The sequence below is a fragment of the Eretmochelys imbricata genome, chromosome 6 (genome assembly GCF_965152235.1).
Source record: "Eretmochelys imbricata isolate rEreImb1 chromosome 6, rEreImb1.hap1, whole genome shotgun sequence".
Classification (NCBI taxonomy): Eukaryota; Metazoa; Chordata; order Testudines; family Cheloniidae; genus Eretmochelys; species Eretmochelys imbricata.
Window position 1 is genome coordinate 18,933,961 of NC_135577.1, and position 26,658 is coordinate 18,960,618.

General features: G+C 46.9%; 1 protein-coding gene and 1 long non-coding RNA gene across 4 annotated transcripts in view; one reads left to right on the forward strand and one right to left on the reverse strand.

The window, feature by feature from the left end:
- Positions 1-1,564: 1,564 nt before the first annotated feature.
- LOC144265522 (NACHT, LRR and PYD domains-containing protein 3-like) overlaps positions 1,565-26,658 on the reverse strand; it is a 65,707-nt gene continuing 40,613 nt past the window's right edge. Inside the window, exons 9-12 of one of the 3 annotated variants that reach the window (XM_077818167.1) lie at positions 20,748-20,918; positions 15,779-15,949; positions 12,219-12,323; positions 1,565-2,548 (exon numbers count right to left, since the gene is read on the reverse strand). In XM_077818167.1, coding sequence (XP_077674293.1) covers positions 2,464-2,548; positions 12,219-12,323; positions 15,779-15,949; positions 20,748-20,918 — 532 coding nt within the window. In that variant the 3' untranslated portion in view covers positions 1,565-2,463. Of the gene's footprint in view, positions 2,549-12,218; positions 12,324-15,778; positions 15,950-20,747; positions 21,000-23,812; positions 23,959-26,658 lie in introns of those variants that run through there. The other 2 variants (XM_077818169.1, XM_077818168.1) reach the window with 2 other exon arrangements.
- On the forward strand, positions 2,523-20,520 carry LOC144265523 (uncharacterized). The gene is made up of 3 exons (XR_013346309.1): positions 2,523-2,627; positions 7,878-7,939; positions 20,312-20,520. It is a non-coding gene; the product is annotated as an uncharacterized LOC144265523 (long non-coding RNA).

Below are 26,658 nucleotides of genomic sequence, written 5' to 3' on the forward strand. Positions count from 1 at the left end.
GCAGCTCTGCTCCACACCTCCCCCAGCACGGGCTTTGCAGACACGTGGGGCGGGGAGCAGAGGGGGCAGCAGAGGCACATGAGAGCCGTGAGTCAGAGCCACATGGGGATGGCAGAGGAGTGGACTGAAGGGTCAGAGGCACACAGAGGTTTTGGGGGTTGGGAGTCCCCTGGCAGTCACCTCGGCTAGGGGGTTGAGGATTCTGGGGGTCTCACTGGCAAAGTCCAGCTCCCACCCCAGTGGGGGTGGAGCAGGGAGCTAGGAGCTCTGGGATAGTGGGGATGTGGGTACTGGGGTTTTGGGGGGAACCAGGCAGGGCAACCCCTTGGTTGGGGGATATAGTGGATATGGTGTGAAGGTTTCTCTAGAGGTAGCTGTTTCATGGAGACTTTGGATCAGGCCCATAAAGCCCATTTCGGCTCCACAGAACTCAATGGGACTTGTGCAGTTGATTCCAATGGCAGCAGTATTGGGCCTACAGAGTGGGGGAAATTCCCCAGTAAGGTTTAATTCGCTCTTCACACCAGCTTTGCTCAGATGCGGCTGTCTGTACACGGGGCCGTGCAGGGGAGAATCACCCAGAGTGTTAGGGTCAAATTCCACCTTGAGTTACTCCCTGTGCAGCCCCTTTGGCTTCTCCAGGAACAATCCTGCGCTGGCAGGAAGATCCTGGGTCTTGTCCACGTGTAACTTCCATGAGTCAGTGGAGTTGCACGGATGTAACTAAGGGCAGAATTTGGCCCTTGTGTCACAGCAACCTCTTGGCTCCATCCTAGTCCTGTAAGAGAGGAATCATTACCATGCAAACCGACCCAGGGTTAGCAGGATAAACTGCTGCAGGGCCTGCTCCAATTGCTATAAATTCACATACTGAAAAATCCAATGTATGGCTCCTGAGCTAAATTGCCCTCGGTATGGAAGGGAACAAAAGCGTGTTTCCTCAGAGAGCTGAAACTTTTTAAAAATCATATCTAATGCACTTCACGTGCGCAAGAGTAATGAGAAGCATTCGGAAATGGTGTGTGTGTCTGTGTGTGTGATACCTTCTCTGTATTCTTATTACTAGTCACTCCAAGTACCTGGCGGCAGACATGGCCTATCAAAATCCACCTCCACATGCCTGGGGGGGGTGGGGGGGGAGAACTCATGCTTTATGACCAAAAACTTCTCCAATAGTCCTGGGTCTGTCCCTAAAGCATCTCACCCCTCTGCATCATTTTCAAGAATTTCCAAAAAATTGTGTAAGACTGTATTGTAGGAGAACACTGTACAAGTGCCCACTCAGAGGGTAATGGATCTTCATCTACATAGTCACAGTGTGTGAACTAGTTTAGAACTTTCTGAAAAAGCCAGGAGCACCCAAAGAAGTTTAAAAAAACACTGTCATTTTTGCCCACATGGCTGTCACGGATAAGAAACAGAAACCATGAAAAAATGTCTGGCTAACACCTCTGAGAACTTCCCTAGTTCTAGAGAACGGGAGAATTCTTGTGCATTAGCACACACAATGGCAAGAAACACAAACTTTAAAGTGGAACAATATTTCTTGATTCATGATCTTTATTGGACTCCTGCAAAGATGACACAGAAATGTACATCCAGGATAAACAAGTGTTGCAGATAGATACAGATAATACTGACTTAATAGCTGTGGAATCGTGTAAAACTACAAACCATTTGTAGAGACCCAAACAGTGTCCGAGCTATCGGAACAGAATGACAATTCCCCTCTGGGTCCAAAGATGGTTCCTGAGTTTCCCTGCTGAACTCACAAAGACTGAAAAGGGAGGTTCCCAGACTCCTCCATCTCATGATCCCTCATCTCCCCTCCCCTAGGTCCTGGTCCCCTACCTCCTACCTTTCCCCCAAAGGTCAGACCAAGCGTGGAACAAATCCAGCTCCTACTCCTGAGTCTCACCCTCAGGCAGGAGGGCTGGCTTTGACAATCTCTACCTAGTCCCCTACCCCAGATGCTGAAATAAGCTGCTGGAGTCACTGGGGGTGGGGCATGGGATCCCTCTCCCTGGCTGCTGTCCTAGCGAGTGGCAGGGCAGTCAAGCCAGAGCCACCTTGGTGCAATGGCTCCCACTCATCAACCTACCACAGTGATACTCAGACTGCGGCTCGCAAGCTGCAAGTGGCTCTTTGATGTGTCTCCTGTGGCTCTTTGCAGCACATGATATTAAAACACTGGGTGATTTAATTATTAACCAATTTAAGTCATTAACCAATCAGGATGCTTTTACTATATCATTAATCAACAAAGTTATCAACTTGCACTAAGTTATTAACTTATTTGGTGTGAGTATATATATATGTAAACTAAATATTTCCCATCATACTGCTTAAATATGAATAGTATTACAGTAAATGAAACAATGAAATTCAAACTCCTGTGGTTCTTTTGGGTAGCGTTCATCCCTAATTTGGCTCCTGATCCACTGAGGTCTGAGTATCACTGACCTACCATATGTACAGCTCAGGTTTTATCTTTTTGACAGCATACAGCTCTGGATGTTTCTCTTCGCTTAGATCGAAACAGTTCACTCTGTGGGGAAAAGCAAGAAAGAAAAGAAGTGTTAATTCTCAATGCAGACACGATCAATTTTTCTCCATGTTCACTGAAGGTAGGATAAGAAGTAATGGGCTTAATCTGCAGCCGGGGACATTTAGGTTAGCGATTAGGAAAAACTTTCCAACTTTAAAAAGCCTGCTCCTAAGTGACCAGAGGCGTTTTGCAAGGGAGTTCTCCAGGTGAAGGAGGAGCGATTATGTGATCCTTGGCGTAAGTTTGTTGTCTGTAGTGTGTGTGTTTGTGGTGTGCTTGCTGCTTGACTGAAATATAACGTGTGGTCTGTTTATTTGGGGGACCGTGGGCTGACCGTTTTTGTGCTGAGCCTAGCAGCCTGCTAGGCAAGGCTGAGAGCTTCTTAACAAGGCTTTGATCCTTAAGCCCTTTAGCACCCATCAACCCTTAACCAGGGGGCAGGGCAACTCAGGAAGACCAGGGCTTTAAAAAGCCCACTCACTCGTAAGTGACCAGAGGTGCTAGTGAACAGGAGTGGCTAACAGGGGAGTTTTGCAAGAGAGTTCTCCAGGGCGAGTGGGGGGAAAGCTAGATAAACTTAACATTCTTTAAACTTTAAGCTAAAAACACCCCCTGATAAAAACAAAACACCAACAAAGGAATGAGCTTCAGGAGTAAAAAGAGAATGCAGGCAGAAGTCCAGCAACAGAGTGGGGGCTGTCCAGTTTATTGCACCCAATGCAGCATGTATGATTACTTGCCCTATGGACAGGTGGTATATGTGTGCATTCGGTGCAAGAAGCTCCTGGCCCTCAGAGACTGTGTACGGACTTTGGAGACCCGGGTGGCTGAGCTGGAGGAGCTAAGGGAGACAGAGAGGTACACAGATGAGACTTTCCGAGACACAGTAGAACGGTCCCACCCCCAGTCTGACAGCCTCTGTGCTGTTGAGGAGGATGAAAGTCTCAGGGAAGGAGAACACCCAACTGGAGCAAAGGGAAATGATCCCACAGTTGGGACCCTCCTTCCAGATGATGACGTGGTATCCTCTCACATGGACGATACCTCTCCAGGGAAGGGAACTCCAGTTATTAGGAAGAGACAGGCATTAGTAATGGGCGATTTGATCATTAGAAACATAGATAGCTGGGTTTGTGATAACCAGGAGAACTGCATGGTGACTTGTCTGCCTGGTGCGAAGGTTGTGGATCTCTCGAGGCATCTAGATAGGCTTATGTGTCGTGCTGGGGAGGAGCCGGTGGTCATGGTACATGTAGGTACCAATGATATAGGGAGGAATAGGAGAGACGTCCTGGAGGCCAAATTTAGGCTGCTAGGTAAGAGATTGAAGTCCACAACCTCCATGGTAACATTCTCTGAGATGCTTCCAGTTCCATACGCAGGGCCAGTTAGACAGGCAGAACTGCAGGATCTCAATGCATAGATGAGATGATAGTGTAGGGAAGAGGGGTTTAGATTGGTTAGGAACTGGGGAAACTTTTGGGAAAGGGGGAGACTATACAGGAAGGATGGGCTCCACCTAAACCAAAATGGAACCAGATTGCTGGCACTTAACATTAAAACGGTCATAGAGCAGTTTTTAAACTAAGGGCTGGGAGAAAGCCGACAGGTACGGAGGAGCACGTGGTGTGGACAGAGACATCCCTTAGGGGAGGATCTATTAATGGAGATTGTCTATGTCCTAGTAAGGAGGAGAGGATGGAAGATGATAAAAATACAGGTAGGATCTGATGAGAAACAGCCAAATGAAAAAAAGTCCCATTCAATTACATCACGTAATGGCAGACAGCTAAAAAGTGACAAGTTTTTAAAAGTGCTTATATACCAATCTAGAAGTCCAAATAATAAGATGGGTGAACGAGAGTGCTTTGTATTAAATGAGGACATTGAAGTAATAGTCCTCACAGAAACTTGGTGGAATGAGGATAATCAACGGGACACAGTAATACCAGGGACAAAATATATCGGAAGGACAGAACAGGTTGTGCTGGTGAGGGAGTGGCACTATATGTGAAAGAAGGCATAGAATCAAATGAAGTAAAAAGCTTAAATGAACCAAATTGTAGCATAGAAATTTCTATAGATAGTAATTGCATGCTCTAATAATAATATAGCAGTAGGGATATACTACCGACACCTGACCAGGATGGTGATAGTGACTGTGAAATGCTCAGGGAAATTAGAGAGGCTATTCAAATAAAAAACTCAATAATAATGGGGGATTTCAACTATCCCCATATTGACTGCGTACATGTCACCTCAGGAAGGGATGCAGAGATAAAGTTTCTTGACACCTTAAATGACTGCTTCTTGGAGCAGTTAGTCCTGGAACCCACAAGAGGAGAGGCAATTCTTGATTTAGTCCTAAGCGGAGCACAGGATCTCATCCAAGAGGTGAATATAGCTGGACTGCTTGGTAATAGTGACCATAATATAATTAAATTTAACATCCCTGTGGTGGGGGAAACACCACAGTAGCCCAACACTGTAGCATTTAATTTCAGAAAGGGGGACTAGACAAAAATGAGGAAGTTAGTGAAACAGAAATTAAAAGGTACAGCACCAAAAGTAAAATCCCTGCAAGCTGCATGGAAACTTTTTAAAGACACCATAATAAAGGCTCACCTTAAATGTGTAGCCCAAATTAAAAAACATAATAAGAGAACCAAAAAAGAGCCACTGTGGCTAAACAACAAAGTAAAAGAAGCAGTGAGGGGCAGAAAGGCATCCTTTAAAAAGTGGAAGTTAAATCCTAGTGAGGAAAATAGAAAGGAGCATAAACTCTGGCAAATGAAGTGTAAAAATATGATTAGGAAGGCCAAAAAAGAATTTGAAGAACAGTTAGCCAAAGGTTCAAAAAGCAATAGCAAAAATGTTAAGTACATCAGAAGCAGGAAGCCCGCTAAACAATCAGTGGGGCCACTGGACAATCGAGATGCTAAAGGAGCACTCAAGGACTATAAGGCCATTGCAGAGACACTAAATGAATTCTTTGCATCGGTCTTCACTGCTGAGGATGTGAGGGAGATTCCCAAACCTGAGCCATTCTTTTTAGGTGACAAATCTGAGGCACTGTCCCAGATTGAGATGTCATTAGAGGAGGTTTTGGAACAAATTGACAAATTAAATAGTAATAAGTCACCAGGACCAGATGGTATTCACGCAAGAGTTCTGAAGGAACTCAAATGCGAAATTGCAGAACTACTAACTGTAGTCTGTAACCTGTCATTTAAATCAGCTTCTGTACCAGATGACTGGAGGATAGCTGATGTGACTCCAATTTTTTAAAAGGGCTCCAGAGATGATATTGGCAATTACAGGCCGGTAAGCCTGACTTCAGTACTGGGCAAGCTGGTTGAAACTATAGTAAAGAACAATATTGTCAGACACACAGATGAACATAATTTGTTAGGGAAGAGTCAACATGGTTTTTGTAAAGGGAAATCATGCCTCACCAATCTACTAGAATTCTTTGAGGGGGTCAACAAGCATGTGGACGGGGGGATCCATTGGATATAGTGTACTTAGATTTTCAGAAAGCCTTTGACAAGGTCCCTCACCAAAGGCTCTTAAGCAAAGTAAACTGTCATAGGTTAAGAGGGAAGGTCCTCTCATGGATTGGTAACTGGTTAAAAGATAGGAAACAAAGGGTAGAAATAAATTATCAGTTTTCAGAATGGAGAGAGGTATACAGTGGTGTCCCCCAGGGGTCTGTACTGAGACCAGTCCTATTCAACATATTCATAAATGATCTGGAAAAAGAGGTAAACAGCGAGGTGGCAAAATCTGCAGATGATACAAAACTACTCAAGATAGTTAAGTCCCAGGCAGACTGCGAAGAGCTACAAAAGGATCTCTCAAAACTGGGTGACTGGGCAACAAAATAGCAGATGAAATTCAGTGTTGATAAATGCAAAGTAATGCACATTGGAAAACATAATCCCAACTATACATATAAAATGATGGGGTATAAATTAGCTGTTACCACTCAAGAAAGATATCTTGCAGTCACTGTCGATAGTTCTCTGAAAATATCCATTCAATGTGCAGCGGCAGTCAAAAAATTTTGGGCATCATTAAGAAAGGGATAGAATCTGGGGGGAGCAAGGGCTGTTATAGCAGAAATAAGGGAGAGACAAGACAGAACTGGGCGTGGAAATCAAATCAGTATCTTAGATGTCTGTATCTAATGCGAGAAGTATGGGGAATAAGTAGGAAAAACTCGAAATGCTAGTAAATAAATACAACTATTACATAGCTGGCATCACGGAGACTTGGTGGGATAATATGCATGACTGGAATATTGGTATAGAAGGATACAGCTTGCTCAGGAAGGACAGGCAGGGAAAAAAGGCAGGAGGTGTTGCCTTACAAATTAAAAATGTATACACTTGAACTGAGGTTGAGATAGAAATAAAAGACAGACTTGTTGAAAGTCTCTGGGTAAATATAAAAGGGGTAAAAACCAAGGGTGATGTCATGGTAGGGGTCTACTACAGACCACCAGACCAGGAAGAAGAGGTGGATGAGGCTTTTTTTAAACAACTAACCAAATCATCCAAAGCTCAGGACTTGGTGGCGATGGGGGACTTTAACTACCCAGACATCTGTTGGGAAAATAACATCACAGGGCACAGATTATCCAAAGTTCTTGGAAAGTATTGGAGACCATTTTTTATTTCAGAAGGTGAAGAAAGCTAGTAGGAGAAGGCTGTTCTAGATTTGATTTTGACAAATAGGGAGGAACTGGTTGAGAATTTGAAAGTGGAAGGCAACTTGGGTGCAAGTGATCATGAAATGGTAGAATTCATGATTCTAAGGAATGGTAGGAGGGAGAACAGCACAATAAAGAAAGTGGATTTTGAGAAGGCAGACTTTAGCAAACTCAGGGAGTTGGTAGGTAAAATCCCATGGGAAGCAAGTCTAAGGGGAAAAACAATTGAAGACAGTTGACAGTTTTTCAAAGAGACATTATTAAGGGCACAAGAGCAAACTATCCCATTGTGTGGGAAAGATAGGAAGTATGGCAAGAGAACACATATTCAATGATCTAAAACCCAGAAAAGAGTCCTACAAAAAGTGGAAACAAATTACGAAGGATGAATATAAACAAATAACACAAGTATGTAGGGACAAAATTAGAAAAGCCAAAGCACAAAACGAGCTCAACTAGCTAGGGACATAAAAGGAAACAAGAAAACATTCTACAAATACATTAGAAGCAAAAGAAAGACCAAGGACAGAGTAGGCCCGTTAGTCAATGAGGGGGGAAAGACAATAACAGAAAATGTGGAAATGGCAGAGGTGCTTAATGACTTCTTTGTTTCAGTTTTCACCAAGAAGGCTGGTGGCGATTGGATGTCTAACATAGTGAATGCCCGTGAAAATGAGGTAGGATCAGAAGCTAAAATAGGGAAAGAACAAGTCAAAAATTATTTAGACAAGTTACATGTCTTCACATCACCAGGGCCTGATGAAATGCATCCTAGAATACTCAAGGAGCTGACAGAGTCGATATCTGAGTCATTAGCAATTATCTTTGAAAAGTCATGAAAGACGGGAGACATTCCAGAAGAATGGAAAAGAGCAAATATAGTGCCCATCTATAAAGAGGGAAATAAGGACAACCTGGGGAATTACAGACCAGTCAACTTAACTTCTGTACCTGGAAAGCTAATGGAGCAAATAATTAAGCAATCAATTTGCAAACACCTAGACGACAATAAGGTGATAAATAACAGTCAGCATGGATTTATCAAGAACAAATTGTGTCAAACCAACATGACAGCTTTCTTTGACAGTGTAACAAGCCTTGTAGATGGGGGGAAGTGGTAGATGTGGTATATCTGGACTTTAGTAAGGGTTTTGATACTGTCTCGCATGACCTTCTCATAAACAAACTAGGGAAATACAACCTAGATGGAACTACTATAAACTGGGTGCATAACTGGTTGAAAAATCATTCCCAGAGGGTAGTTAACAGTGGTTCACAGTCATGCTGGAAGGGCATATCAAGAGGGGTCCCGTAGGAATCGGTTCTGGGTCCGGTTCTGTTCAATATCTTCATCAATGATTTAGATAATGGCATAGAGAGTAAGTACACTTATAAAGTTTGAAGATGATACCAAGCTGGGAGGGGTTGCAAGTGCTTTGGAGGATAGGATTAAAATTCAAAATGATCTGGAGAAATGGTCTGAAGTAAACAGGATGAAATTCAATAAGGACAAATGCAAAGTACTCCACTTAGGAAGGAACAATCAGTTGTACACATACAAAATGGGAAATGACTGCCTAGGAAGGAGTACTGCGGAAAGAGATCTGGGGGTCACAGTGGATCACAAGCTAAATATGAATCAACTGTGTAATGCTGTTGCAAAAAAAGAAAGCATAATTTTGGGATGTATTAGCAGGAGTATTGTAAACAAGACACGAGAAGTAGTTCTTCCGCTCTACTCTGTGCTAATTAGGCTTCAACTGGAGTATTGTGTCCAGTTCTGGGTGCCACATTTCAGGAAACATGTGGACAAATTGGAGAAAGTCCAGAGAAGAGCAACAAAAATTATTAAAGGTCTAGAACACATGACCTATGAGGGAAAATTGAAAAAATTGGGTCTCTTTAGTCTGGAGAAGAGAAGACTGGGAGGGGACATGATAACTGTTTTCAAGGATGTAAAAAGTTGTTACAAGGAGGAGGGAGAAAAATTGTTCTTCTTAACCTCCGAGGATAGGACAAGAAGCAATGGATTTAAATTGCAGCAAGGGCAGTTTAGGTTGGACATTAGGAAAAACTTCCTAACTATCACAGTGGTTAAGCACTGGAATAAATTGCCTAGAGAAGCTGTGGAATCTCCATCATTGGGGATTTTTAAGATCAGGTTGGACACACACCTGTCAGGGATGGTCTAGATCAAGGGTCTCAAACACATGGCCCATGGAGTTATTTCCTACAGCCCGCCATAGCTCCCCTTGCCCCCCATCTCCATCCCCCCCCCCGAGCGCGCTGTGTCTCCTCTCCTCTGCCTACCTCCCAGTGCGTCCCACCGCCAAACAGTTGTTTGGCAGCGCTTAGGATTTTCCAGGAGGGAGGGAGGAGTGGGGCGCTCAGGGGAGGAGGCTGAGAAGAGGTGGGGCCGGGGTGGGGATTTGGGGAAGGGGTTGGAATGGGGGCAGGGAAGGGGTGGGAAGAGGCAGGGCCTCATGGAAGGGATGGAGTGGGGTGGGGCCAGGGACGGGGGGGAGCTTTTGTATCTTTGTATGACAAGGTGTCAGTGATGTGGCCCTCAGGCCAATGTACTAGTCCTCATGTGGCCCTCATGGTGATTTGAGTTTGAGATCCCTGGTCTAGATAATAAGTGGTCCTGCCTTGAGTGCAGGGGACTGGAGTAGATGGCCTCTCGAGGTCCCTTCCAGTTCTATGATTCTAAGACAGAAAATATCATGTTGCCTCTATATAAATCCATGTAACACCCACATCTTGAATAATGCATGCAGATGTGTCACCCCATCTCAAAAGAGATATATTGGAATTGGAAAAGGTTCATAAAAGGGCAACAAAAATTATTAGGGGTATGGAACGGCTTACATATGAGGACAGATGAATAAGACTGGGACTTTTCAGCTTGGAAAAGAGATGACTAAGTGGGGATATGATTGAGGTCTATAAAACCACGACTGGTGTGGAGAAAGTGAATATGGAACTGTTATTTACTCCTTCCCATAACACAAGAACTAGGGGTCACCAAATTAAATTAATAGGCAGCAGGCAGTTAATAGGCAGCTAAAACAAACAAAAGGAAGTATTTCTTCACACAACGCACAGTGAAACTGTGGAACTCCTTGCCAGAGCATGTTGTGAAGGCCAAGACTATAACAGAGTTAAAAAAAGAACTAGATAAATTCATGGAGGACAGGTGCATCAATGGCTATTAGCCAGGATGGGTAGGGATGCTGTCCTTAGCCTCTCTTTGCCAGAAGCTGGGAATGGGCGACAGGGGGTGGATCACTTGATGATTACCTGTTCTGTTCATTCCCTCTGGGGCACCTGGCATTGACCACTGTCAGAAGGCAGGATACTGGGCTGGATGGATCTTTGGTCTGATCCAGTATGGCCATTCTCATGTTCTTAACTAGCAGGATACGTAACTCTAGAATAAGCTTCCAAGAGAGGTTGTGGAATCCCCATCATTAGAGGTTTTTAAGAACAGGTTGGAAAAACACCTGTCAGGGACGGTCTAGGTTTACTTGGTCCTGGGGCTGAACTTACTATCCTCTCACGGTCCCTGCCAGCCCTACATTTCTATGCTGGCTGACAGTCCGTCTGAGGCGGAGGGCACTGCACACCTTTGGGTTCTTTATGATTACTACTTATTGCGGTAACGCCTAGCATACTGAGCAACATTTTCAAATTTATTTTAGGGGCAGCCTGGCCAAACGAGTGCAGCATGGCGACCCCACACACAAAGTCGCAAAACCACTCACTCAAATTTGGCATGGTCAAGCCTGAGAGGCGCTGTGACAAACTGGTCGTCCAGGAACCAATGACAGGTTAATCTGGTGCTGACCAGAGGTCAGCTACATTACCCGGAATCTTGTGCATCAGCCGTATACGAGCATCAGTGTCTCTCACTCTGTCTCAGAGAGAGAGAAAGGCTAATGCACATGTGTGGCTGATGCATATGTAGCTGCAGGAGATAACATTATTAAATTGGGAGTCGGGAGTCTGTTCTTTGTAAGTGGGAGTCTCCCTGACACGCTGGGAAACTTGGTCAGTATGGCGCCTAGGAGCCATTGTCATAGACTAGGAGCTTATTGCGCTGGGCACTGCACAAACACAGAACACAAAGACAGTCCTTCCCCAAAGAGCTCACAGTCCCAGCTGCCTGCCAGAGCCACCGCCCTGCCTGCTGCCTTACCCTTGGGGAAGGGGAGGAGAAGCGCTGGTGCAGTCTGTGCCCAGTCTGCTTCCCCCACACCCCACTCACGCTGTACCACTGTAATGTGAATACTCGCTACGGAGGTGGAAGGGGTTTTTCCATCACTGTAGTAAATCCACCTCCTGGTAGCTAGGTCAATGGAAGAATTCTATCCTGGGACTTAGGTTTGCTTAACTATGTCTCTCAGGGATGTGATTTTTTCTCACCCCTGAGCAATTTAGATAGATCAGCCTAAGTTTCAGGTGGAAGCCAGGCCTCACTGCTATCTGTATCTTTAAAACATTTGGGCTGGGTGTTTGTGCGGATTATAAATGGTACTTTCGTACTTTTCTTTGGGTCTTTCACTCTTCTTTTCTCTCTCTCTTTTGTCTGTCTGTTAGTCTTTGTCCCGGGATCAATTGTGATAATGGTTGTAAATTATCTGAGTACAGGCGGGTTCCATTAATTAAATTGTGAAAGAATCCCAGACTTCTGTTTTCAGTCTTTCCCACTGAATAAAATAACGTGCCATTCTAATATGACAAACTGCTGCCTTTTGTATGCCCTGAACACCACTGTGTTATTCAGCTTTTCAAACAGTAAACTGCAGCCTTTCTCCAAAGCAGTGGGAAAAGAATAACAGCCAGTTCTTGGGTTAGGGGGCATGGAAAGAAACACTGTGATTCAAGTAAAAAAAAGTCCTTACTCATGACCCGGAGTTAACACGAACAAATTAAAGGGACCCAGCAGTAACTTACAAGAAGTTCCGAAGATCACAGCTTACAAACCTCAGGCCACCACACAGCACCATCGCTCTTGGATCTCCCGCATTCAGATCGGCTATGATGTCATAACTCCACAATCTGCAGGAACCAAATATAGACCATGAGGAAACAATGCTTATTTTTACACCATTCACTGCTGTCAGTGGTGTCTAAAAGGAGATTCTTTACCCGGACATGCACAGATAAATCATAATGCTCCCATTGGCATGACAGGCCCCTGAGGGAATTCCTTTCCATGTGCACCTGTTGTGTCAGTTACGGTATATTCTGCATGCAAACGTCCAGCTGAATTTAAGGGAAAGGTAAACCTTGGGAGTCCACTTCTAATGGGTTTGAGAATTCTAGCAACTTGCTGTAATGAGCTGCTGGTTCATTACTGGATACTCCCATCTTCTAGAACAAGCTGGAGCGAAAGGCGTGGTTCATGGATGATGTACATGGGCACTAAATATGCCTTGAATATATTAGGATTATTAACCACTATGATCACATCTCATTTCCAAACCAAAAGTCGATGAATGCTTTCCCCATCCTAACACAGAAAAACTTGGTGACAGCTACCTCAGTTTACCCCAAAAGAGTGCCTATTCCAATTCTAACTTAATCATAGAATATCATAGAATATCAGGGTTGGAAGGGACCCCAGAAGGTCATCTAGTCCAACCCCCAAACTTCTAGAACTTCTAGAAACCAGGACAATAGAAGGCCAATATTCCATTTTCAAGGTGTCAGATTGGCTTTCTATAGAAAGCCAGATACATTGAAACTAAACTCTGAACTCTCCCAGGGATAAAACGGGAATGTTTACAAAAATTTCCTTCACTTTGCCTAAGTTTATAGATACCTTTGTCAATTTCTTTAAGCGAATGTAAGTCAACTGGGGAACACAGAAAACATTTTATAAATTTACAGATGAATGAAATTGCTTTTTCAGTGTAGCTAAAGAGGTCCACCCAAAGATTAAACACGTTTATAGGAAAGAGCATGTAAAGCATGACATATTAACTATGGGACACAATCAAATCATAGTGAGGTAGATCAGAGATAAGACTGGACACTGTAAATTTAAACTGGTTAGATCCACTGCTTGATCTGCTTGAAATGAAGGTTCCATAAGTCAAACTTCCTGAAATACTAAGACTCCAAAATGAATTTTCACCCCAATTACAAACTGCACTTTTGTCTGCCTTCTGAACCAGATACAGTCTCCCTCTACATGTGGATAATCTGTTTTATTCCTTTTTTTTGTCTTTTATTCCACTGTAAGTCCCAAAAGCTATTAAATAAAATGTGCCAGACATAATAGAAAAAAACAACAAGGAGTCCTTGTGGCACCTTAGAGACTAACAAATTTATTTGGGCATAAGCTTTCATGGGCTACAACCCACTTCATCAGATGTATGAAGTAAAAAATACAGGAGCAGGTATAAATACATGAAAGGATGGGGGGTTTCTTTACCAAGTGTGAGGTCAGTCTAACAAGATAAATCAATTAACAGCAGGATAGCAAGGGAGGAAAATTAACTTTTGAAGTGGTAAGAGAGTGGCCCATTACAGACAGTTGACACGAAGGTGTGAGTAACAATAGGGGGAAATTAGTATTGGGGAAATTACGTTTAGGTTTGTAATGACCCAACCACTCCCAGTCTCTATTCAGGCCTAATCTGATGGTATCCAGTTTGCAAATTAATTCCAGTTCTGCAGCTTCACAGAAGCTTTGTTAGTCTCTAAGGTGCCACAAGGACTCCTTGTTGTTTTTGGTGATACAGACTAACACGGCTACCACTGAGACCAGACATAATAGAGAATATACAAAACACGTCTACTCAGTTCAGAGGAATTGTAAAAGATGTTTGTTTTTCTTTTGACTGGTTGTTGCACTCTGAAATACTGTGATGAAACCACTCTGAAATACTGATGTGAATATTACAGCCTGAGAAAAAGTTATTGACAGGGCTAAGCATCTGACGTGTGTGTAGCTTGGGAATATTAACAGAACTGCTTAGCAAAGGCAATTTTCATTAACAATGTGGGTCAATATAGAAAACGATCTTTGAAATTAATGAAACTTAAATATCCTCTGATGAGAAAGGAATCACGAACTTTATTAGACACCGTCACCAGCTACTGGACACAAGTACCAAAGAAACTGGAGCAGCAGAAACCTGATGCCTATTGGCAAGTGTCAAATAGGAAGAGAAGAGGGCAGACCCCTCCAACAACCCCTGGAAAGGGTCTAAAACCTAAGGACCAGGTCAGAGGCTGCTTGATCCATTAAATGTGATCAGACCTTCATGACTCTTCAAGTGAGCTAAAGCTTATGCTCAAATAAATTTGTTAGTCTCTAAGGTGCCACAAGTCCTCCTTTTCTTTTCACCATGAACAGCACTCCTCTCCTGCAAGGGTTACCGGGGTTACGAAGAGATTGCAGTTCTCTTTGTTTTATGCAAATTAAGGACACCTCTATACTTTCAACTTGATGCTGGTTTTGCGTATCCACTTCAGCTGATGGGCAATACCTGTTGCGCTATCAGATCGTACTGATAATGCCTTTGTTATCCTGCAATCAAGTTAATGTTGCCTTGTTGATTTCCAGCCACACAAGGACAGCACTGTTTTGAAACAAGTGCTCTGCATTCAGGTCAGACATCCAATGAGTCACTGCTCCCGCCCCACTGTTCTTTATGCATTCTGGAAATTTTCAATGCTCTGCACCGTGGGATTCCTACTGGAAGACAATGGCATCTTGGGGCTTGGAGACAAACTGAATAATTCCCATGATTCCTCCTGTTTCGTCCCATCATCCTCCTTGTTTCTGTGAGCCTGAGCCATTTTCAAAGCAAGCGCTGTCAGGCAGCAAGGAGGAAACATTGGCATGCTCTGTGGTCCTCGGGGTGAGAAGTATAAACAGGCTGCTGAAAACATATCTACAGTCGTGCAATGACTTCAGAACCTGGCCCTGTCCTCAGCTGCACTTGGTGCTGCTGAGGAGACTTGGAGGAGAAGTTTGCTGTAACCGACCTTTCTGCTCCCTGATCCTGGGGCAAAGTTGGGGCCTAAACAGCTTCCAATCTAACTTCCAGGAACCTCAGGACTGCCCTAAGTTACCTCAGCTGCTGTGCTGGCCTAGGGTCTGCTGAGGCACCTTGAACTCTGCCCCCGCCCTCCTCCCCTAATATATGACTCCATAACGCACATGCCCTACGCTAAGGGCGGGAGACAGAGTTGGCTATACCAGCTTTGCACCACCGGAGAATTACCCCGAGTCAGGGGGATCCTTGGCTGCCCCTTTAGGGCAGCTGCCCAGTTGCTTTCCCTGCTCAACAAAGGTCGAGGCCAGAGCCCACTAGGTTGTTCAATTGTTTATCTAGTAAAATACAAGCAGTGAACGCATCAGTGGGTCTCTGTTCTTTGCCTGGGGAGCAGAGTGGGGCTGGTCCATGGCTGGGTTCCATGCCCTGTAGGACATTGTGCTCCTGGTATAAAGAGTAACTCACAGCATTGAAATGTTAACAGGCACTGACTTTACTTACCCTAGTTTCTGCAGTTTACAGTTTGGATGTTTCAGCCCCTCACACAGCTGCTGCACTCCTGAAGCCCCCAATGAGTGGCCCCCTATATTTAGCTCTGCCAGGGTCTGGTTGGTGCTGAGAGCAGAGGCGAGATCCCCACAACAAGCTGCTGTGAGCTCACAGAGAGACAAACTGCAGGAGACAGACATTTATAGAAAGCAGAACGACTTGTTTATGCCCCATTCTTTGCATTTCATAGAATCATAGAATATCAGGGTTGGAAGGGACCTAAGGAGGTCATCTTGTCCAACCCCCTGCTCAAAGCAGGACCAATCCCCAATTTTTGCCCCAGATCCCTAAATGGCCCCCTCAAGGATTGAACTCACAAGCTTGGGTTTAGCAGGCCAACACTCAAACCACTGAGCTATCCCTCCCCTCCTTGATACCGGTGTTTATCGCTAAGTGATTTTAGTTCAGAGAGAAATATTAATTTTAAATAATAAAGACAGCTATAGAAAGCTTTAAAATAAATAATTACTTCAAGAACAACAACAGAAACTATGTTCTAAGAACTTTAAGGCTGCAAAGTCAACCATCCAAAACCATAGGGAATGCTAGACTTAGGGTTCTCCTGCAACCTAAATTCAGCCCCCTTGTTTGTTTGCATTATGACACAATCTATAGTTACACGACCCCCCTGCTGTTTTTTCTATAGCTCCTTGCCTGATCCAGCAGACAGGGCAGATGGCGCACTCTAAAGGAGCAGCCATGCAAAATTTCTTTTTACCTGCAACATTCACTCTGTGGTCCCAGACCTTAATTCTGTACCAAATACAGAAATATGAATTTCCTCCTGGGCCTCTCTCTGGTGCTCTCACCATAGTATCTGAGCACTTTACAAACACTAATGGATTATTTATCTTCACAACACTCCAGGACAACAGGTGGTATCAGCATCCTCACTTTCTAGGCGGGGAGCTGAGGTACAGAGAGATTAAGCTAAAAAAATGTTCATTAGTTCTGGGTACTCGAGACCCCCTAGACCCTGGTCTTCCAGAGTCCTTAACATTTTAATAGCACATTGCATGTTCGAAGCACAGCTCCAGTCAGCCTCCATTGCAGTCATGAGCGCTCAACATTTCTGCAAATAAGGCCCCAGGCATCTCAGTTTGGCACCCAGAAAGCGGCTAACTGTGAACATTTTGGTTTAGGTGATTTGCCCAGCACCGCACAGACACTCCATGGCAGAGGCAGGGAGCAGACTCCAGGGCAGCATTCAGCTGCCTTAATCCTTCTTTCTCTTCCTGTAATACCCAGCCTCATTCACTGCCCGCCTTCTGACTTCTGCAACAGGGGAGGCAATGGTCCTACAGACAACGGCTTCATTCACTGCACAACCCTAATTCATCCGCACAGTTCAGTCCACTGCTGTTCACTGACTTCCTTCCACAGGACCTCTGCCTCACAGCATGAAAGCATAGCATTAAAGACTGCATCATAATGTACACGCACGGGGTGGGGGAGGGTGTCAAATTAGTTTTTCATGGGCAACCTAAAGTCTGAGGATTTCCTCATTTAAATGTTTGACTTAGCAACGGTAACATTCTTTTAACAGGTTTAATGTAATTTCCTAATTAAAAAAAAAAAAAAAACCAACAACAATCCTGAACACTGTAAATCCATTACATGGAATCATAATTGACCCCCAAGCTGGGCCTTCAGCAGTGTTCTCGCCTTTAGAACACAGCTCAGAACGCTATCACTTGAGCCTACAAACTAACTGGTAACAGTAGTAGGCTGCTATCCTCTATGTGGATCGGGCACTAGAGGGATTAAACCCACTGGCAAAGCATGTGTCTCACAGCTATTGCAGGGTATGTCTACATAGCAAAAAACAAAACAAACAAAACAAAACAAAAAAGTGTGTTTTAACTCAGGTTAGCTGCCCCAGGTTAAAACAGAAGAGAAAACACGGCAACTCCGCTTTTAATTTAGGTTAGCACCTTAATTAAAATGTATAGGGGAGCCTGGGCTTTAACGGGAGCTACTAACAGGAGTTAGAAGCCATGTCTTCACTGCTATTTTAACCTGAGTTAGCTAATGCCGGGTAGCTAACCCAAGAAAAGGACACAGGTTTTTGTGTGCACACGCAGTGTAGACATACCCTGAGACTCAAGCCGGTGGGAGCAGTTGCAGAAGCACTGGGCGGGAAGGGGGTTAACCGGCGCCCGGCGAGGGCCACCCCTCTCCCACAGCACCCTGGACTCAGAACTATGCATGGAGAATGCATCCCTTGGGAGGCACTAGTACCCATGCAGCATCCTCCCTTGCCTCACCATGTGGTCTTGGGGGAAAACTGCAGGGAGGTGTCAGCTGCAGACATAGCTGGGCCACACTTTTGGATACTGATGAGGTCAGAGCGTTTTCTAAAGTTCTGAATAGGAATTTGCTCATCTGTGCTGTAAATTCCCCCTTCCTCCATTCCCCTCAGCATGCCTGTCCCACCAGCTCAGACTCCCTTTACACTCCCTCACACGCAGTGGTGAGCTGGAGCCCGTTCACACCGGTTCGCTAGAACTGGTTGTTAAATTTAGAAGCCCTTTTAGAACCGGTTGTTCCACGAGGGACAACCGGTTCTAAAAGGGCTTCTAAGTTTAACCGGCCAAAAGTGGCACCTTAGGCGCCGACTCCAAGGGTGTTCCAGCCCTGGAGCACCCAAGGGGAAAATTTGGTAGGTGCAGAGCACCCACTGGCAGCTCCCCCACCCCATCCCCGGACCCAGCTCATCTCCGCTCCGCCTCCTCCCCTGAACGTGCCGCCCCTTCTCCCGGTTCTCCGCCCCGCCCCCCGGCTTCCCGCGAATCAGCTGTTCGTGCGGGAAGCCTGGGAGGGCTGAGAAGCAGGCGGTGGCTTCGCACTCAGGCCCAGGGAGGCGGAGGTGAGCTTGGGCGGGGGGGGGGGTGCGAGGAGGGCCACCTGCGCCGCAGCAGGTAACCCGGGGGTGAGGGGGGTGCGCAGAGGAACCGCTCCCCACCCCAGCTCACCTCTGCCACCCTCGGCCTGAGCAGGAAGCTGCCGCCTGCTTCTCAGTCCTCCCCGGCTTCCCGCTGAACAGCTGATTCGTGGGAAGCCGGGGGGGGCCGGAGAAGCAGGGCAGGGCGGGGCGTTCAGGGGAGGAGGTGGAGCGTAAGTGAGGTAATCTGGGGCTGGGCATGGGGCGAGGAGCTGCCAGTGGGTGCTCTGCACCCACCAAATTTTCCCCATGGGTGCTCCAGCCCCGGAGTACCCAGGGAGCGGGTGCCTAAGGCGCCACTTTTGATGTGATCAGTGGGGAAGTGGCCGCTCCCCCTGCTCCCCCCCAGCTACATTCCCCCACCCCTAGAAGCCAGAGGGACCTGCCGGATGCTTCCTGGGAACTGCCCCATGTAAGCACCTCCGGGACTCCCCACCTCGCTCCCTGGCAGGTGCCTCTGGCTGTTAGGGGTGGACACCCAGTACGGCGGCCCATGAGACCCTCCTGCCCGGTTCTGGGGGCAGTCAGAGGACCGGGGAGGGGGGTGGATGGGGCAGGGGTCCTGGGGGGGGCATCAAGGAACGCGGGGGGGTTGGATGGGGCAGGAGTCCCGGGGGGCGGGGGTGGGCAATGACCCCCTCGTGGGGTGAGGATGGAACCTGCTGTTAAGATTTTGGCAGGTCATCACTGCTCACACGCACTTACCAACATGTAACCCTCCCCTCTCCAATTCAATTCTGAATGTGGCTCAGTGAATCCAACTGAGCATAAGCGAGTCAAACTGAATCAGGCCTGCTGTAACCAAGGGACCAGATCAGGGACGTGAGGAGGGAAAGCAAGTAAGGGGCTGGAGGGGTGTAAAAAGGTGTAAGTCAAACTATCCCTCCCCCTTACCTGGCCTTACACTGTCTTCTGGCTACTTGGTTTTGAGAGCTCAGCTCAGACTCCCTTACACAATTGGGGAGCAGGTGAAAATAGGTCTAGAGGCATCTAAACTAGCCAAAGAAATTCACAGTGTGAGGGACTGACTGAGGGCAGCAGAGCCACACAGAGCCTGCGGCTTTCCTAATTGGACTATTGTCATATCCTCTGTTTCAGCCAGGATCCACGTTATGTTATTTGCACTCCTCTGTGAATCACACTTGGAGAAAATGCTTTTCATCTGTGTGCAATGAATGGTGGGGGATGGGAGTAGTAGTACAGGCCCTTTCCTTTCTGCCCCTCCCCCCACCATTACCGGCCCAAATGAACCAGTTTGAACCTAGGTCATTGATTAGTAATTTCCTTCATGTGAGGAATGTCTCCATGGTAGCAGCAGGACTGTCTCTCTCAGGGTTAGGACCAAAGTTCTGCCCCACATGCTTCCCCTACTGCCTCCCCACCAGGCTCTCAAGAACAGATTCTTTGAAGGGCCTGAGATCTCAGCCACGCTGGTGCTGCAGGTTTGCCCTGAAGCTTCCTCTGAGAGCACATGAGGAGGTCAAGTCCTTCCTGGGGGAAGCACAGTGATATTTATTTTATTTGTTCATTTATTTTTACAGTTCGGTCTGGAGAACTGAGGGGGCGGGTTCTGTCCAGCCTACCCAGGAGAAGAGGATTCCAGTGCTCCAGTTCTGGGGATGCTGCAGTTCTAAGGGGAGGGACATGGCAGCCATGTTATCTTTATGTCAAGACCGAAAGAAGAGACTTGGGGAAATAACTCGCTCCTGAAATCTACACAACCAAAATTTAAATAAATTGCAAAAGCTTCTCTTGTTCTTTCCTTCTTCCTTCCCCCCACCCCGCCCACCTCCTTTTTTCTCCCACGGTTCTTTGTCTAGTTGCTAGGCTTTGTCCCAGGGTTGGTTCTTGTGATGGTGGGAAAGGATTTGAATGGAGGAGCATTCATAGCGGGGCAGTAACCCTAGTAGAAAACGTTGAAATCACAGTAATGCAATGTTCAGAGACACAGAGTACAGGGAGCCAGCTGTTACTTACTTTAATATCTGCAGTCTGCAGTTGGGATGTTTCAGTCCCTCACACAGCAGCTGCACTCCTGGATCTCCCACTTTGTTACGCCCCAAGACTAGCTCTGTCAGGGTCTGACTGGTGCTGAGAACCGAAGAGAGAGCCCCACAAGAAGCGTCGGTGAGATTGCACCAGTTCAAACTGTAGGAGATGGAAAACAGCAAGGAAGATAATCACTCGTTTCCTCCCTGTTTGTGGCAATTCTCTTGCTGATGTCAGCGTCTGTGTGGAAGGAGATGGTTCATTCAGAAGAGACCAGTCACAGGGCTCTAGCAGGAGGCTACAGGATGTCAGCACCAAAGGCCCCTGTGTGGCTTCCGGTCCATTTGCCCCGGCTCTGTCAGTCACCCCAAGTACCACAAGGAAATGTTCAGAGGAGCTGAAGGGAGGGAGGCAGAGTGTATGTGTGCGGGGGTGTGGGGTGGGATGTTTGTAATGAACTGGAGAATCCTAACACCAGGCACTGAAGAACAGTGCAAATCCTTTCCCAGTGCTGGTACTCTGGTTCCTTTCTGCTTATGCAAATGAAATCTAAAGCGTCTGTAAAAGGTCCTTTGCCTTCCCCAAACCATTCCCCAGTGTCTAGAACAGGGGTGGGCAAACTTTTTGGCCTGAGGGCCACATTGGGGAATAGAAATTGTGTGGAGGGCCACGAATGCTCACAAAATTGGGGTTGTGGCACGGGAGGGGGTGCGGTCTCTGGGGTGGGACTGGGAATGAGGGGTTTGGGGTGTAGGAGGGTGCTCTGGGCTGGGACCGAGGGATTCAGAGGGCGGGAGGGGGATCAGGGCTGGGGCAGGGGTTCAGGAAGGGGTGCAGGTTCTGGCTGGGGGTGCGGGCTCTGGGGTGGGGCTGGGGATGAGAGGTTTGGGGTGCAGGAGGGTGCTCCAGGCTGGGATTGAGGGGTTTGGAGAGCGGGAGGTGGATCCGGGCTGGGGCAGGGGGTGGGGGCATGGGGAGAGGCTCAGGGAGTGCAGGCTCCAAGCGGCACTTCCTCAGGTGGCTCCCGGAAGCAGTGAAATGTCCCTTCTCCAGCTCCTACAAGCAGGCGCGGCCAGGCAGCTCTGCACACTGCCCCATCCGCAAGTACCGCCCCGGCAGCTCCCACTGGAGCACGTAGGAGCCAGAGTGGGGCCATGCTGCAGCTTCCGGGAGCCACGTGGTGTGGCTCCCGACCCATTGCCCCAGCCAGAGCGGGGCCAAGCCACATGCTCCAGCCCCCGACCCAGCGCCCTGGCCAGAGTGGGACTGAGCCACATGGTGAAGCCCCGACCCAGAGCCCCGGCCGGAGTGGGGCCAAGTCGCTGGTGCAGCCCCCAACCCAGCACCCTGGCCAGAGCAGGGCTGAGCCGCATGGTGCAGCCCTGACCCAGCACCCCAGCTGGAGCGCCGGAGCAGGGCCGAGCCGCGTGGTGCAGCCCCCAACCCAGCGCCCCGGCCAGAGCGCCGCAGAGCCACTGATGAGGCCCCCAACCCAGCACCCCGGCCGGAGTGGGGCCAAGCCGCTTGGTGCGGCTCGCGGGCCAGCTTAAAACGGTGGTTTGCCCACCCCTGGTCTAGAACTATGAGCCATGCCTGTGGGACCAAAACCCTTCCAAACTGGAAGACGAATTACATTAGTTCTCTCCCAGTCAGACTCCCAGCTCCGCATATGGCTGATGATAGAACCCTTGACTCCCACCATACTCCCAGCCCATCTGTTTATCACAGCTGGGTTCCCTGCGCCCAGAGGGACCTTCTGGGTGCGTGAGAAAAGACCTTCCTCCCCTCCCTGTACCAGACCCACTAACAAAGGCTGGGGGGGGCGGGGTACAGAGGTTGTAAAATGAAGGGACTCGCAGTTAATATGTTACATAGCTGGGACACGTGATCTTAGGGACCAAGTAAGAGATCGCCCAGATAAACTGCATGCTGGTGCGCTGACTCCACAATCAAAGCACATCTGAATGGAGCATCTTTCTTGGCCTATTGAATTACCATGGGGGTCTGTAGTTAATAAAGGGCTCAGCTGTGGAGGTTAAGTTGCTACGTATGAAAGAACCCTGGGCCTGGATCCCAGAATGCATCATTGGGATATCTTGGGACACTCAATTAAGATCTCTGAGCCTCAACTTACCTCATCAGTGAAAGGCAGGTAATAACTGGAGCTGGCTGAAGTTTGGGGGGCGAATAGTCTATTCACCAAAAGATGCAATTTTGGGGCAAACCAAAACTATTCATGAATTTGGCACAGATTTGCAGAACAGTTTTGGCCAACGTTTTTCCTCAGGGCTAGATTCACCATGCAGAAGGAGGAACTAGTGGCTTCCTTACAGCCTTTAGCCCAGTGGGTAAGAGCACTCACCTGGGTCTGTGGGGAGACCCTGGTTTGAATCCCCACTGTGGAGCAGAGACTAGAATCCAGGTTTCCCTGCCCTAGCCTATGAGTTATGTTGGCAATCTCTCCCAAAGGTAGGGAATTGAGGGAAAAGACTACTGCCTCCAATTCGGGGGGTGTTTTAATGATCTGCATAGTTTTGAGTCATTGTTGCTGTGTGTTCCCCCCTCCTTTAGTAAAAGTTTGCTTTGGTTTATACATAGATTCAGGACTTGCAAGTGGGGAAGTATTCCCATATAACCTCTCTGATGGACTGCAACCTTGTTGTGGTGGAGAGGCTCCAGTGGGCTAAAGACCTGCGGAGCTATATCATCCGGAGCTTTTATACTCCTGGTAGGGTTCCCCTTGGCGAGCAGTTCTGAGGCAAGGCTCCTGACCGTGGTCCAAACTTCAAAAGACCCCAACGGCGTCAGGGTTTTCCTCATGTCAAGCTTTGTGTGGTTACCACTGGCACACGGGTTTCCCCACGTTAAAATATTTCACATGCAGACCTCTGCCAAAAGGTTCACACCTGCACAAAGTCCTGAGACAATGGACGAGTGGCGGGGAAGACAGGAGCAGTGATCTCTGAGAGTCTTTAGTCACAAACCTGCATGCAGGCAGCAGCCCTGTGATGGTCATTTTGTGCTTGGTTGAGACAGAAGTGCATTTCGGCAGCAGCGGCTGTGACTGAGCAGGGCCTTTTCAGGATCCCCCCCGCTCACCCCAATTGGGAAGGGGGCTAGAAAAGGTGTCCCAAACATAAGTTGTCTCACACTCTTCCGACTGGACGACCGTATCCAGTGGGATCACTCAACTCTGCAGCTGAAACAAGAGATATGACAATGAATTTTGCCACCTGGAATGACCGCACCCTTATGGACTCTCAGCACAGTGAATGCCCAGAAAGAAGAACTGCCACAGTTGCCAGAGAACTGGCAAGACTCAACATTGACATTGCAGCTCTTAGCGAGACCCGCCAGGCCAATGAGAGCCAATTAAAATAGTATGGAGGTGGCTACACCTTCTTTTGGAAAGGAAAGCCACCTGAAGAGAGTGCATTCACGGGATTGGCTTTGCTATCAAAAATAAGATCGCCAGTCACCTTTTGGAGCTTCCTGTGGGGATCAACAAGTGTCTCTTGTCTCTTCGGCTCAAGCTTAGCACAAGCAATATGCCACGGTCATCAGCATATACACCCCAACACTCGGTGATGAGGAAGACAATAAGGAGCAGTTTTATAGCGCTCTCAATGCAGTCCTCACAGCCACACCTAAGGCAGACAAACTCATCCTCCTGGGAGATTTCAATGCCAGAGTTGGATGGGATTCCCAACTCTGGAGCGGCACAATAGGCAAAGAAGGGGTGGGAAACGTAAACCCTCCTCAGCAAATGCATGGCACATGACCTGCTCACCACAAATACCATCTTTAGGCAGAGTAACAAATTTAAGTCCACTTGGAAACATCATAGGTCCAAACACTGGTACCTCCTTGACTATGTTATAGTCAGAACCCGAGACTATACCAACATCCATATAACACAAGCTATGAGGGGTACCAATCACTGTTGGACAGACCATCGATTCGTAAGATCAGTCATGTACCTGCAGCTCGCTCCACCACACATGAAAGCAGTACGAAGTCAAAGCACTTCAAGACCAAGCCAGCTGCAAGACATTCCAGAAACATCTGTTTGAAAAACTCTCTAACATGCCAGACAACATCATTGACATTCAAGAGCATTGAGATCAACTTAAAAACACCATTCACAATGCATGTGCTGAAATCATAGGATATTCCACTCATTGGCACCAAGACTGGTTTGACAAAAACAACGAGGAAATCCTAGCATTAATTCAACAGAAAAGAACTGTATTTTGTAACTGGCAAAATGATTCTTCTAACAAAGGAAAACATGAGGCCTATCACCTGCTTAAAGCCAAAGTCCAAAGGAGGCTACGTGACATCAAAAACAAGTGGTGGCAAGAGAAGACCTCTGAGATCCAGGGTTTCGTAGACCAGGATGACATGAGAAGCTTCTGTCAAGGTTCCTTCCCCACTCTGAACTCTAGGATACAGATGTGGGGACCTGCATGAAAACCTCCTAAGCTTACTTTTACCAGCTTAGGTTAAAACTTCCCCAAGGTACAAACTATTTTACCCTTTGCCCTTGGACTTCCACTGCCACCACCAAACGTTTATCTGGGTTACTGGGAAAGCGTTGTTTGGAAACTTCTTTCCCCCCAAAATCCTCCCAACCCTTGCACCCCACTTCCTGGGAAAGGTTTGGTAAAAATCCTCACCAATTTGCATAGGTGACCACAGACCCAAGCCCTTGGATCTTAGAACAATGAAAAAAGCATTCAGTTCTTGAAAAGAAACATTTTAATAGAAGAAACAGTAAAAAGAACAGGATCACCTCTGTAAGATCAGGATGGTAAATACCTTACAGGGTAATTAGATTCAAAACATAGAGAATCCCTCTAGGCAAAACCTTAGGTTACGAAAAGGCACACAGACAGGAATATTCATTCTATTCAGCACAAACTTATTTTCTCAGCCATTTAAAGAAATCAGAATCTAACGCATATCTAGCTAGATTACTTACTAAGTTCTAAGACTCTATTCCTGTTCTGTCCCCGGCAAAAGCCTCACCCAGACAGACACAGACCCTTTGAAGTTCTCCCTCTTCCCAGCTTTTGAAAGTATCTTGTCTCCTCATTGGTCATTTTGGTCAGGTGCCAGTGAGGTTATCCTAGCTTCATAGAATCATAGAATCATAGAATATCAGGGTTGGAAGGGACCTCAGGAGGTCATCTAGTCCAACCCCCTGCTCAAAAGCAGGACCCATCCCCAATTAAATCATCCCAGCCAGGGCTTTGTCAAGCCTGACCTTAAAAACTTCTAAGGAAGGAGATTCCACCACCTCCCTAGGCAACGCATTCCAGTGTTTCACCACCCTCCTAGTGAAAAAGTTTTTCCTAATATCCAACCTGAACCTCCCACACTGCAACTTGAGACCATTACTCCTTGTCCTGTCCTCTTCCACCACTGAGAATAGTCTAGAACCATCCTTCTTAACCCTTTACAGGTGAAAGAATTTTTCCTCTGGCCAGGAGGGATTTTAAAGGTGTGTACCCTTCCCTTTATATTTATGACAGCTTCTTTCACACAACAAAAGCTATATATGGGCCAAGCTCCAAAGGCCTGACCCCCTTACGTTCTCAGGATGGCTCCGCTCTCCTCAAGTAGAATGCAGCCATTAAACAAAGCTGGAAGGAGCACTTTGAGAGCCTACTAAACTTCGAATTCACGGTCTCTGAAGACACCATCGACTTTATTCCACAATGCTCAGCAATGGAACACCTTGCTGATCCCCCATCTTTTGAGGAAGTCCAGCATGCCATCACCCAGACAAAAAAAAATCACAAGGCACCAGACCCAGACGGCATCCCAGCTGAGATTTTTAAAGTTGGTGGAACAATGCTCCAGCACAAACTTTACCAACTCCTTGACAAAAATC